Source organism: Oratosquilla oratoria, chromosome 12 (assembly GCF_046742065.1).
Source record: "Oratosquilla oratoria isolate Oo_2021 chromosome 12, ASM4674206v1, whole genome shotgun sequence".
Taxonomy (NCBI): domain Eukaryota; kingdom Metazoa; phylum Arthropoda; class Malacostraca; order Stomatopoda; family Squillidae; genus Oratosquilla; species Oratosquilla oratoria.
The window spans coordinates 54,910,061-54,928,817 of record NC_134788.1 but is presented as its reverse complement, the minus strand read 5'-3'; the positions used below and the strand labels follow the sequence as shown (position 1 = coordinate 54,928,817).

The following is an 18,757-nucleotide window of genomic DNA, read 5'->3' as shown; positions in this document are numbered from 1 at the left end:
TGAAAAGAACCAACACTAAGTGGAACTAACAGTCTAGAACTTGACAAAGTTGGATGGTTGAAGGCAAGAAGAGGGAGAAAGTGACGAGAGGGGCAAAGGAGGACGGAATATGTATGTTTGTATATATGTATGTGTGTATCGTAGGGGTCGGGAAATGATTGAAAGTCCGGTGAGAGCCACTCGCACTGTCCCGGGCGACTCGATTTCTCGGGCGAAGAGTGCCGCCGCCCGATATGTGGAAGACGGACGGACGCCCGAGGGAGGCACTTTTTACCATTGCAATCTATTCTATTGACCATTTCCTCAATATACCTTTGAAAATAGCTTCAAAATGCTTCTAAAATGGTTCACATTTCAAATCACTCGCTTCCCACTCACTCATACATAATTCAGCCCCTCCCCTCCCCTCCCCCACCAAATAAAAAGAAAATATATATATTCAGGATCCGCCATTGGGAGGAGGAGGAGGAGGAGGAGGAGTTGAAAGCGAGGAAGTAATGCACACATAGTAAGCGAAACTGTGAGTCCCACTTTGTGCCTGCACATCAGTGACGTATCGATCTAAAAACGGAAGAAAAAGAAGAATCCAGACAGACAGACAGACAGACAGACAGACAGAAAGGACAACGCGAGATAAGGCACAAGTGGGCAAGACAGACAAGCTATCATAGGGGTCTGCTGGGCGTCAATCAAGCTATTTTGACTCGTAATAGAAACACTGCCACATTCACAATTTTAATTCCACTCCCCCCCCCATCCTCTCCACTTCCCTTCCTACACTCTAGCCCCCCCCCCATCCAAAAAGCACAAGAGGCCCTATCTTGAGCAGTGCGACAAAGCGATATTGATTTGCGATTGAGAGTTGTTGCCCTAGATCATCCATTTGTGTACTGGTCAGTAGTGCTGGGCAAATACCGCTAATTTTCAGTACCGGATTTACCGGTAAAATATACCGTTACCGGTATTACTGGTATTTTACCGGTAAAAGACTGGTGAGACAGTAGTGACGTCCCAGGTTCGAGTCACCTTTATGACTTAGATCTTTAAAGAAGTTTCATCCTACTATGGTGTCAAGTCGCAACTCAAGTTCGAGTCGCCTTTATGACTTAAATCTTTAAAGAAATTTCATTCTACTATGGTGTGAAGTCACAACCTAAGTTTTGTAACGTCGTCACTATAAAAATCCTACTCCTCCTCCTGCAGCACCAACGGGCGAGGGAAGCACCAACCTACCCCACATGCCTACCATTGCTATACGCAAAATGTAAAGGAAAAAAGTATATACATATATATATATATATATGGGTCTCCGTTTGGCGACACGCAGAATTTTTCGATGCAACTTTCACAATTAATATAGTTTCGTATGCTGATTACCAAAATAACATTAACTTTTGGGAGAAATGAAAAAAAGTGCCGAAACACTGCTTTAAATGCGAACTAGTTAACATGGCGTGGGGCAGTCTTAACGGTAAATATTTTACCGGCAACGCTTAATGGTAACATTTTACCAAGACCTTAGCGGTACGCACTCGCTTAAGGGACCGTCAGGTTGCTTTATAAGGGAGCATGTCCTATAACTTTTTGAATCTCTTTGATGAACTTAGGTATAATTACCATTTACATTTGTCTATAATTCCCCTGGGTATTGTATTCCTCACATGTATATATAAAGTGTAGTGAAGATATAATGAAGTTATAATGAAGTTTAATGAAGCTGTAATTAATCATATGGAAATCCTTCCACATAATTAAGCTTGGTATATATTGCAAGCTTAGATTCTGGGGAATATTTGTTATATTGTACATTTGACCAAACTTATACCTCTGATTTTTTTGTGAATTTTCTTTTCTGAACATTTCAAAGATGCTGCAAAATTCAGGTTTCATAAATAGAAAAAAATAAATAAAATAAAATTTCTTTTATTTTTTAATATAGGAAATAAAGAGCATAATTTTATCTTTCAAATGAAACAAAAATGACAAAAATCCATCAAGAACAACCGAAGAAATAACAACAAAAAGAACAAAAACATTAAATGTACATGAGAAGGCATTTAAATTTTGCGCGACATTTTTAAAAGGCCCCAGCCCCATAGTCCCCGCTTTTGGTCACTTTACCACTTTTACTTTTCACTTTTTTTCTCCTCTCGTTTCTTGTCTCTTCTTTCGAGGGCAGACTTATGAATATGGGTGTAGGGTTCTTCAAGAAGAGGAACAACAAATCCTTCTTTATAACCAACATTGTTGGATGCTGTCCTCTTCGTTTGTTTGTTTTTTTCCTTCTCGTTTCTTCATCTGGCACGCAAGGGCCTTCACTGCATTCTTCCTCCTTGCTCGCTGGCTTTTCGTCAATCTTGCCATGATTACCACAAGAAATTACAGAGAGGAATCAAAAATATGAAGCACGGTGAGAGCTTCAAAAGAACGTGACCTCACTTTGACGTTTGGATGGGTACTGATGCCCTGATGTGTGCTATTTCTGGATCTATGCTTGTGGGAGGAGTTGCTAAATACCTCCATAAACACAATTCCGTAGCAAAAAACAAAATAGCTATAGAAAAAATTAACGCTATTCCAATATACAGAATATTTGATACGCAATGGGGTTGCCAGAGGTCGCCAATAATTTATCTATTTTATTCTGTATAGAAAGATTGAAACGAAATACAGCTCTATAACTTTGTAGGAGTATTGCCAACATCATAGAGATTCTTTTTAAATGTTTTCCTAAAATTCGTTCATGTACCAGATTTTTTCGAATAATTGCCCCTGACGGACCCTTAATGGTTAAAGTTTACCGGTAAATTAGCGGGACACTGGTCCCGTCACTCAGTACCACCAAACCGAGACTTACCGCTCTCTGAGTGTTATCAGAGTGCTTATCGGTTAACGGAACCTTAACGGTACAAGTTTTTTTTTTCTACCGGTAAAGTACCGTTAATGCTGTTACCGTTTTTACCGGAAACTTTACTGGTACCTGCCCTGCCCACTCCTACTGGGCAGTGCGTGTGTTGAATGAACGAGGGGAGACAAGAGAGCGAGTGAGAAAAGGGCAGTGGAAGAAAAATATAGAGAATAATTAGCTCAGGTAAGACTGACAAGCGTTACGAGTGAAAGAGAAAGTAGCTAGTAGAGTCTTCGACGAAGAAACAGGAAATAACGATCGTGGATAAGGTAAGTGATATGTCGCCCCGCGACAAGTATCTAATCAGTGTGGTCGAGCTGATTACACCGATTTCAGACTGGCTTCTTTCACAATCACAGCCATTCCAACACATCACAGAAACTTCACATGCACTTCTCACCATACGTAACGCTGCGTGTCCCCACATAGGTCATGGTATTAACACCAAAACTACAAGCCAAGACAATACGTTAGTTTATTTATTTATTTTTGCGGCTTTTTGGATATTATCATGTTTGCAGCATTGTGTATATAGTGTTATTGTGCGTGCCCCTCCCCAAAAAAATCACTATATCTCCCTTCTATATATATATATTTTATAAATTATAAAATCATATTCTACTGGTGAAGTTCATATGAAAATGTCTATATTATAAAAACAAATATGGTCGTGCCTCCAAAGTAACCGGAAACTAAATTGGGAGGTGAATCAGACGTTTGAGATAAGTTTGCAAAACATTGTGCAATCTCGATCTCGGCGAACCCTGCTCAGCAAGTGAAGGCATCACAGTGTTAGGTGTAGAAAACGCAGCAACTCTGTTCATTAGCTGTACCCAGCACTTAAATTGCGGTTTAATAACGCCCATGTTCATGATAATTCAGACTGAATTAGCATGTCTTCGTAATAAATTTGTGCTGAATAAGGTAAGTTTTCATTCTTTACCGTAATTGTTCGTGTTGTGATGGTATTGAAATTATTGACTTGTTGATATTTGATTTATTTGTTTATTCATTTATGTTTATTCAAGTAACATCTTAAATAAGATACAATGTCATATGTATATGAATATCATGCTAGAATGGTGACGACCCATTGTCTCACGTAAAAACGTATTCAGTAATATAATACAGTACTTGTTACTTGTAGTTTTTATTTAAAAAACTGGTCGCACTACACCAACGGTGTTCCGCAGGACCCTCACATCTACTTCAACTTTATAATAATCTGTATTCCTCTCTAATGGTGAGGTCTTCCATATAGTAACACACAGAGAACAGGAACGTCTTGAGTTTATCCTTGAAACCTTGATTGCTGACAGTACGTCGTAGATCGTGTGGAAGACTATTATAAAATCTTGGGGAGGCTGACTTAAAGAGCGAAAACCAACACATGATAATACAACTTGGGGTCCAGTATGTATGGCCTCAGTGAAACACACCATCAAATAAATGCAGTGCAATGAATTTCTTCCAATCAGAACTAGAACACAGGAGTAAAAGTTCAGATTAAAGAAAATACAGAAACAACAATGAAGTAACTACAGGGAAATTCTTATTCAAGGGAACAAACGTAGAACTTAAAAAAAATATTTATACAAATTATGGAAAGTAAGAAAAGAACAAGAAGGTAAAGGAAGCGAAAGGCATATAACTGGAAAGTACAATCAATTGAAACTGAAGTGCTTCTCAAACAATAAGAATTGTAAGTAAATCGCAAAAATAATAATAAAGCCCCCCTCGTCAAATCTGAATGTGAACTTGAGAAGCTACTGGGAATTGACATGACACTTTGGGGGCAGCAGGAAAATGTTCAAGCATGACAAGCCAAAACAAGTGGTTTTAAACAAGTACAGTAAGTAACATCAGGTCAACAGTACTTAGGGAAATTGTTGGTTTTAGTTGTGGGCTGCAACATGGAACATTAACGGCCTACGACATGGCAGTGTATTTGGTCAAAACGTTCCTGTGTCAGAATAGATAAAGTAGTATGTCAGTGAAGATTTGAGCATATATGTTTTTCACTGGTGCTTAATAAGAAACATTACTGAGCGAGGTAATTAGTATTCTAGTATTCCAGTCGGTAAAATGCCAGAATCACGTCTAGTCCTCCTGGTATATGTTAAGTAAAGAAAAATGGGAACTTTTAGTATTTCTTTTGCAGCTTCATCAGTGGGTACCATACCTGGTAGATTTGTGTAATCATTTAGTGTAGCTAGATTTAGTACACAGGGAAGGAACAATGCTCGTTGGGTCCCATCTCATATTTTGACTCTCCACCCCACTCCCAACCACACGGTGGGAAGTGAGAAACCTATCAGTTGCGGCATCATTGTACCTAGCTTCACGGTGCTTGTATGTTTTCTTCTTGCAAATCAAAGTTTTTATGTATCCATTATATTTTCAGCTCTCTGACAATATTTCATTTTACTCTTATACTCTTAGATAAAGTTCTGGAAGAGGCATATGCCCTACTTCAGTCGTCTAAGAATATGGTTGTCATTGTGATATTGATTATGTGGTAAGATTCCCGAATCATGCAAGTAAAGATGTTTAACTTGAAATTTATGTTGTCCAATAGCTCCTAAACTAAAGCCACAGAAAAAAAAAAAATTAGTTGGTGATTGTCCTTTAAATTTTTCAAACGTGGAAGGAGTAAGTGTTATTCATTTATTTTATTTTTTATGGGAATCTAGGGTTTATCATTTGATGACACCCAGGATTAACATAAAAAATGCCTTTGCAAAAGAAAATTGAGGGCGAACTGAAGTTCCAAAAAGATTGTGCGTGGAACTACAAAGATCAAGGACAAATCAAGGTTTAAAACATATTTCAAGATTACATGCAAGTTACTAGTGAAATGATAGAGAAATTAGAAACAACATGAATTTCAAGATTGCCTTGATTTGAGGAGTTTCAGCAAAGCCAGTCTCTACAGTGACTTTAAGACCACTGTGAGGCACCAAGGATAGGCGGCAAATATATAAAAAAAAATGTGCATTTTTTATAGTCGGGTGGGGACAATCACCATTTTATTTTATTTTTTATTTATTTTTTATGGCCAAATATATCCTGACCTGAATTAATGTACTAACCATTCCATAGAAAAATTAGATCTTTGAAATGCAAAAACTATCAGTAGTGTTTTAGAAGTGCACACCTACACAATTTAGCATTAAAAAATTAGATGTTGATTTTGTGAATTGTAAGACATCAATGTAATATACGTTTTTCTTGGTGGAAATCAATAACCGAAACCGTTGCTAAAAGCAGTACATAAACGAATGAAGTTGCGTTAACTCCTTGAGATGCCACCTTTGTTTTGATAGATTTGGAGGCTGACGATGATGACAGTCCTGATGACCTCTAGAATTGTAAGTACTGTACTGCATTACTAAATGCAGGTTAGGTTATAATAGACAAATTTATCATACTTTCTTATCTTCAATTTCCTTATCTACCAAAATGAAGATGGTGTCTCAAACAGTCACAGCTGCTATATTTGTTTGTGTATAGCTTTTAGCAAGTTTTTCTGTTCTTGATTTAAACCAAGAAAAACCTATATTACGTTATGTATTATAAGTTACAAAATTAATATTAAATTTTCTGTTGTTATATCATGTAGGAGTGCACTTTTAAAATTTTACTAAATTGTCTATATACCAAGCAGACATGGACATGATTATGAAAAATGATTAGGATTTGATTTTGATTATGGTCTGGAATACTTTTTTGATTGTGATTGAATCATAATTATTTGTTTTTTCCTTTTTTATTATTTGATCGAAATTACTTGAGTTTTGCTCTTGTTGATTACAAAGGAGGAGCATGCCGACAGGAGACCTTATGGTCCATAACTAGGTCGGATGCAGAAAAAATATAGTAAAGATGAATATATAAAAGAAAAAAAGAAAAATTATAATATAAATAATAAATGAAATAGATGCATAGGTATAGTTAAATAATAAAAAAGCAGGTAAATAGTAAATAATAATAAATTGACAGATAACTAATAATAAATAAAAATCAAGCAAATAATAAACAAATAATAACAAACAAATAATGTAAAATAAATGGCAGTCATTACAGCATCTTGCTTAGGTGTTTAAACAAAACTTAAAGCTTCGAACTGAACTACATTGCACTGCCTCTGCAGGAAGTTTGTTCCATTCATAAACTATGCAGTTGGGGAAGTTGTTTCTACCCATTTCCAGATTAAATCTATTTCCTGACAGTTTGAGACCATTATTTCTTGTCAGCTTCTCATGCTCATTTTTTTGTGCATGATTATGATTATAACCACATTTTGCTGTGATTATTTATAAGAAAAAAAAAAACAGCAATGATTAAGTATGGTACAATGGCTAAGTAGCAAATTTTATCTAATAGGTACGCTTTTATATATTTAGCACAGTGATATATTAAACTGTTTATATCATATACTAATGGTATTAGAAACATACATTTGTGTGTAAGAAGTTTTATTGTATTTATTTTTTTCTTTATAGAACATAATACATTACAAATATTTCCCAGCAAAATATATAACCCTCAGTGATAATGAAAACAAATTATTTCCCTGCAAAATATGTAACCCTCAGTGATAATGAAAACAAAGCATATCCCTGGAAAATATAGAAACTTCAGTAATAATGAAAGTATTTCCCTGCAAAATATAGAAACTTCAGTAATAATGAAAGTATTTCCCTGCAAAATATAGGATTTGTTATGCACTTGATTATTTCTCATATAATGGTTTAGTTTACTATGTGTTTGTTACACTCGATAAACATCAACTCCTCAAAGCGAGCATCAGTTATTCTACATCGTTCAGGACGAAAGACTTTCCCAGTAATAGAGAAAGGTCTCTCAACTGGAGCTGATGATGCTGGGATACACAGATATTGGAGAGCCAGTATTGTTAGTTGAGCTAATGTTGACTGATTCTGTTCCCAAAAGAGAAGGGGATCACTGCCATCCTCTGTTGTTGGCTGACTCAGGTAGGATTCCATTTGTGATAAAGTTGTTGTTAATGTGCAGAGGGAAGAGCTCACCGATGATGATGATGGTGTCATGAATCTGAACAGCAGCCTGCACTTCTTTGGAGCGGCCTCCTTATTTTCCTGAAGAGCATCTTTTTCTTTATTGCCAGTAGATATGATTTCATCCACTTTAGTTTTCAGTAGGGATTTCATTAAATTGACTTCTTCTAGGGAGCACCAGTCCATCTTAATTAAAGCATGGATCTAGGAGTCAAGTCCACTGAAACATCTCCATGTCTTGATAGTTCTTCAATTTTTTCTCAATTGAGCTTCTGAGAGTGGTGATCACGTTTGACTTGTATGTCTGTGACAGTAGTTCAAGCTCAGCTCTCTGTCCACGAATGCATGGAATTACTTTATCTAAAGCACTGATTGTTCTCCGTCTGTTACTTTTGCACACGTAATCTTTGTACACGGATCTTCCTAGCATTGCCATATGGCGACACCTCATATCTCGAAAACTATTGCAAATAAAAAGGGAAAAATTGCAGAGCAGTTTCATGTTAGCATAAATGGCGCACAAAGTTTTGCGAAAATCTGGAGAAAAAAAATGAAAAAAATTCTGGAGGTAATGGGTTAATAATATTGTGCAGCCTCATGGCTAGATAGGTATTCTCATTTCTCACACCAGCCTTGCTTATATTAGCAATAATACCACTCTTCTTTAGAAATTATCCCAACAAAGAACTTGATAAAAGCACAAAGGTATTTAAATTTAAAATATTACAAAAGTCTGAACTTAGATCCCTTCAGTTATTTATTTATTTATTTTTTTCCAGTACCAAAGCTTATGGGTGACTGACATTGTTACTGAAAGATGATATTGTACCTGATGTTTGAAATGACATATCATTGGTGGGAAAGGCAGTGGTCCACTTTACCCCCACCTTCCCCTATACCATGGTAGTTGTACAAGCAAGTAAAAACATGAGGTGGTGCCAATGCTTTCAAAACATACTTTGATCTAAAAGTAAAGTGTTTCATGGAAATTGCAAATAAATAATCACATTTTAACCAACAATTATTATCAAGAACAAATTAATCATGGTTTGATTATGATTATCACCGCAGAGTAAATTTTGATTATGATTACACAAATTTTATGCTTTTTGATTATGATTTTATGATGATTACATAATCACAGCCATGGATTATGATTTTTTGATGAGGATAATCATAATCATGCCCATGTCTGATACCGAGAGCTTACCAACCCCCCACCCCATGTCAGGGAAGGAGCCAGGTCACCACCCCCTCCATGCTCTATTGTGGCTCACTTCAAATCTTGCCACAGATTTTCGTTCACAACCCAATCTGGCAAGTAATTCCAACTGTTGACAATCCTGCTTGAGAAAGTGTATTACCTGGTGTTGAGTCCTTCAGTCACTCCTTGTACTAGAGGTACTGCTTTTGCTGCACATTGCTGAACATTTTCTATTGCCTCTGCATATTTTACCCAGTGGGGGCACCATATCAGATTTGCATACTCCAGATATTGCCTTGCCCAAATATCCTTCTTGGCGTTAGTTTAGTAGGTAATTGGGTCTGTCATGGTGTGCTCCCATTTCTCTACACCTGCTGGCCTTCCCATTCTCATGTATATAATCTTTTCTGGGTGGAATTTGACCATCCATTTTTCGGACCACCACTAGCTCGTTTAGGCCATCCTGGAGCATGTCCTTGTCCTTGTCAACAGTTTTCTTCAAAGCTGCATACAGATCCACCTTGACTTGTGGAAAATTGTTTACATACGAATGTAGAACAAAAGGTCCCTGGACAAAATGTCCTGAAATCTGCACCCCTGGGACAAAATGTCCCCAACGGCGTAGGTGGGTGGTCAAAATGTCCTCTTTTTTTTTTTCCTAAAAATTTGTCAGATGTGTTTTACTTTATTCTTTTATATGTTTTTGGTGAATTTTTGGTTTTTAACTTGATTTTTTTTCATAGGCATACAATACAAGTCCAATAAAGCATAATTGTGTGCTGTAGTTGTACTCATAAGGTGCTTATCACACCTCTTTCACACCCCCATTGCTTGGTTAACACCTCAGATGTGCTCTAAGTTTGCTCACAAAGTGCTTGTCACACCTCTCTTACACCTCTGTGCCTGGTTCACACCTCAGATCTGCTCAGAATTTGCTCAACACCTAGATAAGTTCAGTATATAAACCTGGCATATCCTGACAAGGCATGTCAGTTTTACTGAGCTACTCAACCATGTCAGACGAGCTACAGGTCATCACGTCCCAGAAGGGTGGTCAGAAGATCCTTCTCAAGGGCTTCATGTACACCAAGAAGAACGTTTCCAAGAAGACCGGTGAAGTCATCTGGAGGTGTGTGCGGCGTGATCTCAAGTGTTCCGCCGCTCGCCTGTGGACCACTGAGAGCCTGAGTGACCACAGGCTGGATGGTGAGCATGACCACCTTTCAGACCGTGTGGCATGCGAGGTGGCAACTGTTCGCCAGTCCATGAAGAGGAAGGCTACTGTCACCAACGACCGCCCCAACCAGATCCTCAGCCTCTTCACCATCGCCGACCTGGACGACGAGGTCAAGGCACGGATGCCTAGACCTGAGACCAGCAATCGTGTCCTGCGTCGAGTCCGGTCTGCTAACCGACCTCGGGATCCGTCCGCAGTCTCTGCAGGAGTTGGATATCTCAGGTACCTGGGCCTCCAACCTACCTCCTCTTTGACAACGGTCCTGAGGCTTATGAGCGTGTCATCATCTTCGCCTCCCCTGCTCGTCTGGAGAAGCTCATCGCCTCTGATGAGTGGTGCGGTGCATGGATGGCACCTTCTCCGTCGCTCCTAGACTCTTCACCCAGCTCTATGTCATCCAGGGTCGCGTCGGTGAGGGCTACCTTCCACTGGCCTTTGTTTGCCTTGCTCCAGCGCAAGACATAGACCAGCTACAAGCAGGTCTTTCGTGTCTTGGAGGAGCACGGCTGCGACCCCGCCAGCGTCGTGGTGGACTTCGAGAGGCCTGTGGGGCTGGCCCTTCGGGTGATGTTCGGAGAGCAGATCCAGGTCCGGTTCTGCTTTTACCACCTGAGCCAGTCCATCTGGAGGCAGATGCAGGCAGGGCCTGGGCCTCAAGAACCTGTATGAAGAGGACCCCGAGTTCCGCCTCTTCTGTGGCCAGCTGGATGCCCTGGCGTTCCTACCCCCCCAAGCCCAACGTCTAGGCCATCTGTATTATATATTATATATGTCCTTTATTATATGTGATGTGTATTATATATTATATGTGATATGTACTGTGATTTATCATCTTATATGATTTGTGAGATGTACTGTGATTCATCATTGTGATATTTAATAAAATATCAAATATTATTGTACTTTGTGTTTATATATATTCTCCAGAATTTAAGGGTTGTTATAAAACCACAATTAACTATGACCCAAAATGTATAAACAGTTGATAAAAATCAATATTTGCTGAAAAAAAAAAAAATTGGGGACCTTTTGTCCTAAATATTGGGGACATTTTGTCCCGGGGGTGCAGATTTCAGGACATTTTGTCCGGGGACCTTTTGTCCGTTCTCGTTTACATACAGTACCCAGTACCAAGTGGGTAATCTTGGGATACCTGGTGTGGTGGGTTTGTAGCATTTAATGTATGCCTCTTTTTTATGATGAATACTTGCTTTTTGTCAGGAGGAAGGGTAACAAGTGGTGGGATGAGGAAGCAAAGAAGGTTGTAGAAGAGAAGAAGCAAGCATTCACAGACTGCTTACAAAATAGGATGAGAGAATCATATGAAAATTACATAGAAAAGAAAAGAGAAGTAAAGCATAAGATGAATGAGGCAAAGAGGAGAGCAGATGTGAAATAGGGTAAGAGTATGACAGAAAATTTTGAAAGTAACAAAAAGATGTTTTGGAAAGAAATTGAGAGGGGAAGAGGAGGTGAATCAAGTAGAGAAGAAAAGGTGGTAAGTTTTTAGTTGTACCCACCTACATGATATAGTAATAGAAAATTAAATTATAATACATCAACGTAATATGTGATTTTCTTGGTGGAAATCAATAACAAAAAAGTCGCGGCGGTTGAATGATATGCCATCTTTGTTTTGATCAATGCTGAGGTAGAAGTAAATGAAAGGATGATAAATTCATCTATTCTAACCTAACCTAACTAACCAACATAACCTAACCTATATTTAGAACATTGGCAGTCATTACAGCATTCATGCTATTTAGATATATGCAATGGTTTTTGTTACCTATCCCAAACCCACCAGCTGAGTGGGTTATGGCGTCGTTACTTGCGGTGAAGGTCAAGGGGATGGTGGTTCGAATCCTGCCAACAGCAAAGTTGAACCAAAGGCATGGTTCATTAAATTCCACGCTACAGAGACCTCTGTAAGGGGCACCGTCCTATCCTTCCGATGGGAGGAGTTTGTGACATTAAACCATATATCATCATCCCTTGCAAATGGCAAGGACTGAGTATTCTTCTTTGGATTATAAATATATATATACAGCTAAGAGAAATGTATAGGGACAAGCATTGCCAGTGTCATTGTCACAAAACTGCGGAAGTCAAGACTGTTGTAAACGGGACTCCCTGTACTTCTGTATTTCTGTGTAGCCAAAGACTAGAGGTAGTAAGTATATTTTATCCAGAAATATTTATTTTTTGCAATCTTACTACCCTGTTGATGTTCTGTAGTATGTGTCTGTGTACAGTATATATTCACCTAATTGTAGTATTCAGTAAAGATGCAGCAGTCATTGGCTCCAGTCTCCTCCTTCCAATCTATCCTACCAACCACCTAGCCTCAAATACATGTACAGGTCCAACTTAATCTATATCCTTGATTTCCAATTTTCATATTTAGTTTTGAGTTCATGTGTTGTTCCAGCTCTGGCAATCACCTAAGCCACTCCAAGTAATTTGACATATGTATGGAAAACTGAATTTCTTCATATCCTTTAGATATGTCTAAATTTGTTCTCATGATTTATTGAAACTTTCCTATCCTTAATCAAGAGTTTTCATCTGTCAGTGTAGTCAATCCCCTGTAGCAATCTGAATATTGTAATCATGTCACCTTTCTCCTTGATCTTTCAATGTTAGTACATACCCAGTGCTTTTAGTCTCTCCTTGTGGTGTGTGTGTCTACAGTATATACATGAATATACAGGGAGTCCTCAAGTTACAATGGAGTTCAGTTCCCATGCAACTTTGTAAACCGATTTTCAACATAGGACAGAACCAGCCTAAGTAAGCACTTTCCGTGGTGATTGATGTCCTTCTCTTTGATGCACAGCTATCAGAAGTGTCTGCCTTATGCTTGGGAGCCATAATGAAGGGCAAAATGTTCCCCAAAAGGGCAACATAAATGAGTGAGTGAATAATAGGTAGTACAGTAATCCTAAATAGTGATTCCTTCCTCAGTCCATCATCACCACATAACCATGTATTCCTCCTCCATGCTCACCACTCAGTTTTTTTGCATTGTTAAAAAAGAAGGAAAAAAGTAAGAAATACCAGCAAAAGGGAATATAATGGGACAAATATTGCCAGTGTCATAACCACAAATCAGCGGAAGTCAAGACCATCGTAAACTGAGGACTCTGTATATAAATATGTGTATGCAGACACGCATTGACTTATGAATGAGTGGCATTCTGGATGGCCATTCAAATTTGAAATATCTGTAAGTCATTATCCAACATGGTGATATAAAGTCAATACATGTTTTCTTATCCTAAAACATATTATTAGTGATACATAAAAATAAATTGATTGTGATAATGTTACAGTAATCCCTTTTGTATCAGGGTTAATAGACCTCCTGGATATGGAAAAAATTGGATATGGCACCAAGCCTTCCCGATTAACTCTATGTGCATTTGCATAAGATATACCTTTAGCTACTGTACACACTTCAAATATAAAAATACTACATTCCAGTACTTGGAGTGGCATAAGTACAATGAGCTACATGTTCTGTGAAGAGTCTGCCTGTGATTGAGAATAGAGGTGGAATTTATGATACATATTAGGGTGGTTGCCCTTACTCATTTATGTGGTGCTGACGTACAGTTCTCACTTTCAGTCCCATACCATATTTGCATATCTTGTCTTCAAGTAATATCATTTACTGTTTATGTGTATCCTTATATTGAAGTATAGTAAATAAATTATTGTCTGTGGATTTCATGTCAGTGGTTGATTAATGTGTGATCCAGGGAAAAGTGCCATTACAGCAGTGTTTTGCCTGAGTAGGGTTTAATATGAGCCAAACCAATTTCCCTGGATATGGGGGGCAAGGTCTGATACAGTGTAGTTGGATACCAGAGGCATTACTCCAATGTTTTCCATATCTTTGAAACTGGTAAAGTAGACTTGAGGTGTCATTTGTATGTCTGAAAGTTAGTAAAATGTTTATAAGTAAAGGGCATATATATATATATATACATACATATATATATATAAATAATATATTCCTTTTTCTTTCTTTTGTCTTTCTTACTTTCTTTTTGAGTCTGATGTTTTTTATTTTATGATGGACCAGAAGGCATCCTCTCTAGTCATCATAATTCATCCATTTGTGCAATCCAGTTATTGTGTTTGCATGTGTAGTGCTCATGTTAATGCAAATATGGGAGGGGATGGGGGATAGGGGGAGTAGGGAATGGTTAAGTGTTGATGATATTTTGATACAGCCTGAAGGAATTTCTCCCTGTCTTCTCAATTTTCCACATGAGAGGATGGAGGGGAAGTTGCAGTTTAGATAAAGTGATTTTGTTGTTGATGTGCTGTGTTTTGCTGCATTGCTTCTGACCCAGGGCGGTGGGCAGGGGACAGGGATGACCCTTCATCCATGAGGAGCTAAGATGAGAGGGAGGGAGGGAGGCAAAGGTGGTGGACTGGGTGGGGGGCGGTAGCATGGCTTTTAACTTGACTACCTTCTTTATTAATTAAAGGGGGGGGGAAAGCACTTGGTTTATAGAATGGAATAGTTTTGGCAGGTTGAATTTTGAATATTTCATGAATGTTGAAACATGTTTTTGTATTTATATATCATCAGTTTTATTTCAATTGACATTACTCTCTGTTTCAGGGAGGTGTTTTTACCAGTGGCAATGGATTTGATTTACAAAAGAAGAGCCAAATTTGATGTACTTCAACTGTTCAGAGACATCTTTCAGGCTCTCATTAAAGGAAAGAAAAAGGAAAGTTGGAGTGGAAAGTCACTTGAAAATATCCTAAAGGGAAAAATTGATAAAAATATGATAAACATTACATACAACAAAGAACAACGGAAAATGAAAATTGAGGAGATTGAAGAATATGTAGAGGATGGAAATGACATGAAATTTCTGATCTTCCTTATCAAAGACCTCTTAGATTTCAGTGAACAGGAATGTTTGGATGAGATTTATGAACTTTTAGAAAAAGATGTCAAACATCAATATGATGAAACTGATGATACAAATATAATAATTGATAAAGTAGACAAGTGCTATACCTCACTAGAAAAAGAAAGTAAACAGGATTTTAAAAAAGAAAAAGAAGAAATGATAGGGGCCATCCTCAAAGTGAAGAATGAAAGTTGTAAGAAAAAGGATAAAGAAAATTTTGTGAAAACTGTATCTACACCTGAGGGAACAGATGATATCATAAAAAAGGGACTCTCTGAGTTAGATGCCAAAGTTAGCAAGATATTTAGGAGCAGTGAGCATCCTAAGCCTGGTGGTAAGAACCTGATGGATATAAAAGTGAAACGATGCATTGTTGAAGATTTTGATATCGGTATCGGCATAAGAGACAGTGATCCGCCTATAGAAGAAAGAGAAGATTGTAATTTTAACACAATCTTTGAATCACTCTGTGAGGAACTGGCTATTATATATTCATCCAATGAGACATGGTTAGAGGATGGGAGTTTGATTTCATTAAAAGCAAAACTAACAGAGAGTGTGAACCACGTCATCTTTGTCAGAGGGTCTGAGGTGGAGGATGATCAGTGGGAAAATTTGTTTAAAAATAATATGGAATTTCTAAAGCTCTCTCAATGGGAAGTGAACCAGCTAACAAGCTTAGATATCCTCTTTCTGTTTGAGTTTTTGGGGGACTTACCAGAAGATCAATTGAACATTTTACATTCCCTCCTTAAAGATGTAGTAGAAAAATTTGAATGTAGAAAGCACATTGTCATCACTGATGAAAAGAATGTACGTCATTTATACGATTTCATGATAGGATATGTTGAGACAAAGCTGTATAAAGTATATCAAGTGTAATATTCTTAAATCAGTGTCACCAACGAGTCTCTGTATTTGAGTTGGTGCATCGAATCATAACCCCTGACTCAAACAGTTCCTGCAATCCAGGTTTTAGAACATCTATTCAGCCTCTTTTTAAATTAATTAAATCCCACTGGAGTTAAGAAAATTACTTGATTTGATATGTGCATGAATTGCAATTTGTCTCTAATTTACAATGAAGCTGGTGTGAACAGGGTGCGAGTGCGGTAGTCAGGAGGGCCCAAAAATGCCGCCTGCGCATCTTTTTATATTACAGCCGTACAACACCAGTACCGTGGCACAGGTCCCAATGTATGCCAGTGTAACCTATCCTATCACGATTTACCCAGCTCCACGCAATTTACCCATTTCTTTATTTTTGTGTGAAGAAGGATCACAGTATATCCACTATTACTCTAGAATAGGTAAACATGGAGGGGGCTTAGAGGTAACGGTCCTACTTCGAGTCATCATCTTGATTTATGCGCACACCTCTGACCTCTGATGACAGGAGGCTCGAATCGTGTAGTCCTTTGCTGCCTACCGGCTTCCAAACCCTCTGCAACTTGGATGACAAAATGAGATAGGTACTCCTGTCTATGCTATACCTAGAAAGCAGGTGCTGTGGCTCCAGCTAGGACATGGCTTGGCGCCATACTACCCGCGTTCTTTGCCAGTGACATGTCATGGAACATGACATCAGTCATTGTAAATAGTACTTTTATATTGATAGCACTATTGTTTTACCCAGTTGCATGTTTTGGTAACGCTACTATTTGTGATATACACACATATATATATTCCCCACCCTCATTTTCATTCTCTTCATCTATCCTCCAATCCACTGATACATAGTGAGGTGGCTAGGAATAGGAAAAGAACCCATCACTATGTGAAAGTTGCCCCTCATTATTTTTCATGTGTTTCATATCCTGAGTACTGGAAAAGAGTAGGGGGAGAGGAGAAGTCCCTCCCATCTGTTTTTCTAAAATTGGAATGACCCATTTTATGGTTCAACCATGTCCCTGACTTGTGTTGCATCAACTAGTAGATATTCTCCATTGGGAGCCTTTAAGAAGGCTAAATTTTGAAGGATCTGTTGTTGCATGAATCCCATGTGACCTCTCCCAGTGTGTGTGAGTATTTATTTGGTTGTAGCATATGGGGTTGGAGCTTTGCTACTAGGATGTTGCATCAGCTGGTAATCACATCTTGCCAACTCTGGTGTAATTTATCTTTCAGTCACAGCAAGTTACCACATTTAGACCTGTTATAAGATACCTGTGATTGATATTGGTTATGTGTAACCAGTTTAGGACAATTTTATACCTATTCACATAAGAAATAGCTTCTTTTAGGCAACACAAATGTAAAACATGTCATGTTACATCCCGGGTTGTGGAGTCGGAGTCGGAGAGAGTCGGAGGTTTTAGCTGGGAGTCGGAGTCCAAGTTGGATTTCTAAGAGTACTAGGAGTTGGAGTCGGAGTCGAAGTTGGATTTCTAAGAGTACTAGGAGTTGGAGTTGGAGTCTGAATTTCTTATCCAACTCCGACTCCGTAAGTCCAATAAAATTATTTTTTTAACATGGTTTCCCTGTTTGGTTTAACCAGTTGCACAATTTAGCAGTTTCTGTATGGTTTTTCTTTTATTTTTGGAGGCAATAGTGAGTGTGTGCAGTGTATATGTACACTAAGTGGTCTCTCCAGATGGAAACAAAAAAGAATCAATCAATAATAAAAAGAAGAAAAATACACAATACTGACAAGCTGTCGTTGTCAGTCGGGGTAAAAGTGTCTGTGGTTATGTATTTGTAGTTGTTTCTTGAATTTTTGACCTAGTTATTAACATAATAATACGGATGTATTCAAGGTGCAGTACATATATTTTGTTATATTCTTGAAAGCTTTGTCTGCATTTTTACCATTACAGTAATTGGCAAGCCAGCAATAGCTGTAAATACTGTCTATAGATGTGCACTGTGAAATAATTTGTTGCTATTGTGCAAATAGAAAGCAGTAGGTCTCATTATTCCAAGTTTAAAAAATCTAAAAAAAAATTGATATGTTTTGTGTTGAGAAAATTTAATAACTATCCAGTATAGAATAGTTTTATATCTAGTTACAGGATATATACCATTTGTAGAAGTTTCCAGAATGTAGTTTGTATTAATGTTTCATTCATTCTATACTATGGTAGTTATAGCCAGTGGAATGTATTTCTATTGTTAATAAATATTCAATGAATATAATTATTAATTCAAATTCCTGAATAATTTGTCAACTGTCAAGTGGCAGAGATGATTTTTATCTTTAAATAATTTAAACTAGCTACTTTACCTTTGTTGACAGTCTAATTAATTCAAATTATGTTAACATCTAGAACTCCATCATGTACACACGTACATGACAGTGTAGACAATAGTAAATATCCACTACATATGCACTATGCATGTACATCTTCATGTATGTAAAAGTCAATGGAAGTGTTTTTGTGTGGTTTACTGTTTTATAGGAGCTATGTCATGCTGGGATAATGCCCTGAG

At 37.8% G+C, this 18,757-nt stretch overlaps 1 protein-coding gene across 3 annotated transcripts; it reads left to right on the top strand.

Annotated features, from left to right (window-relative positions):
* Window positions 1-3,171: 3,171 nt before the first annotated feature.
* LOC143031798 (uncharacterized) lies at window positions 3,172-18,463 on the top strand. Of its 3 annotated transcripts, none has more exons than XM_076196097.1 (2): window positions 3,172-3,377; window positions 15,028-18,463. In XM_076196097.1, the coding sequence occupies exons 1-2, from the start codon at window positions 3,187-3,189 to the stop codon at window positions 16,208-16,210; spliced, it is 1,374 nt and encodes a 457-aa protein (XP_076052212.1). In that variant the 5' UTR covers window positions 3,172-3,186; the 3' UTR covers window positions 16,211-18,463. The 3 variants fall into 3 exon arrangements, with proteins under 3 accessions (XP_076052212.1, XP_076052213.1, XP_076052214.1); XM_076196098.1 differs by lacking the exon at window positions 3,172-3,377 and adding an exon at window positions 3,539-3,832; XM_076196099.1 differs by lacking the exon at window positions 3,172-3,377 and adding an exon at window positions 11,624-11,788.
* Window positions 18,464-18,757: the final 294 nt, after the last annotated feature.

What these genes read in the sequence shown, in the direction of transcription:
- LOC143031798 (XM_076196097.1), top strand. Translation starts at nt 3,187, where the DNA reads ATGTCGCCCCGCGACAAGTATCTAATCAGTGTGGTCGAGCTGATTACA. An exon ending in ACTACAAGCCAAGACAATAC is followed by an intron (nt 3,378 to 15,027) that starts GTTAGTTTATTT and finishes TCTCTGTTTCAG; the next exon opens with GGAGGTGTTTTTACCAGTGG.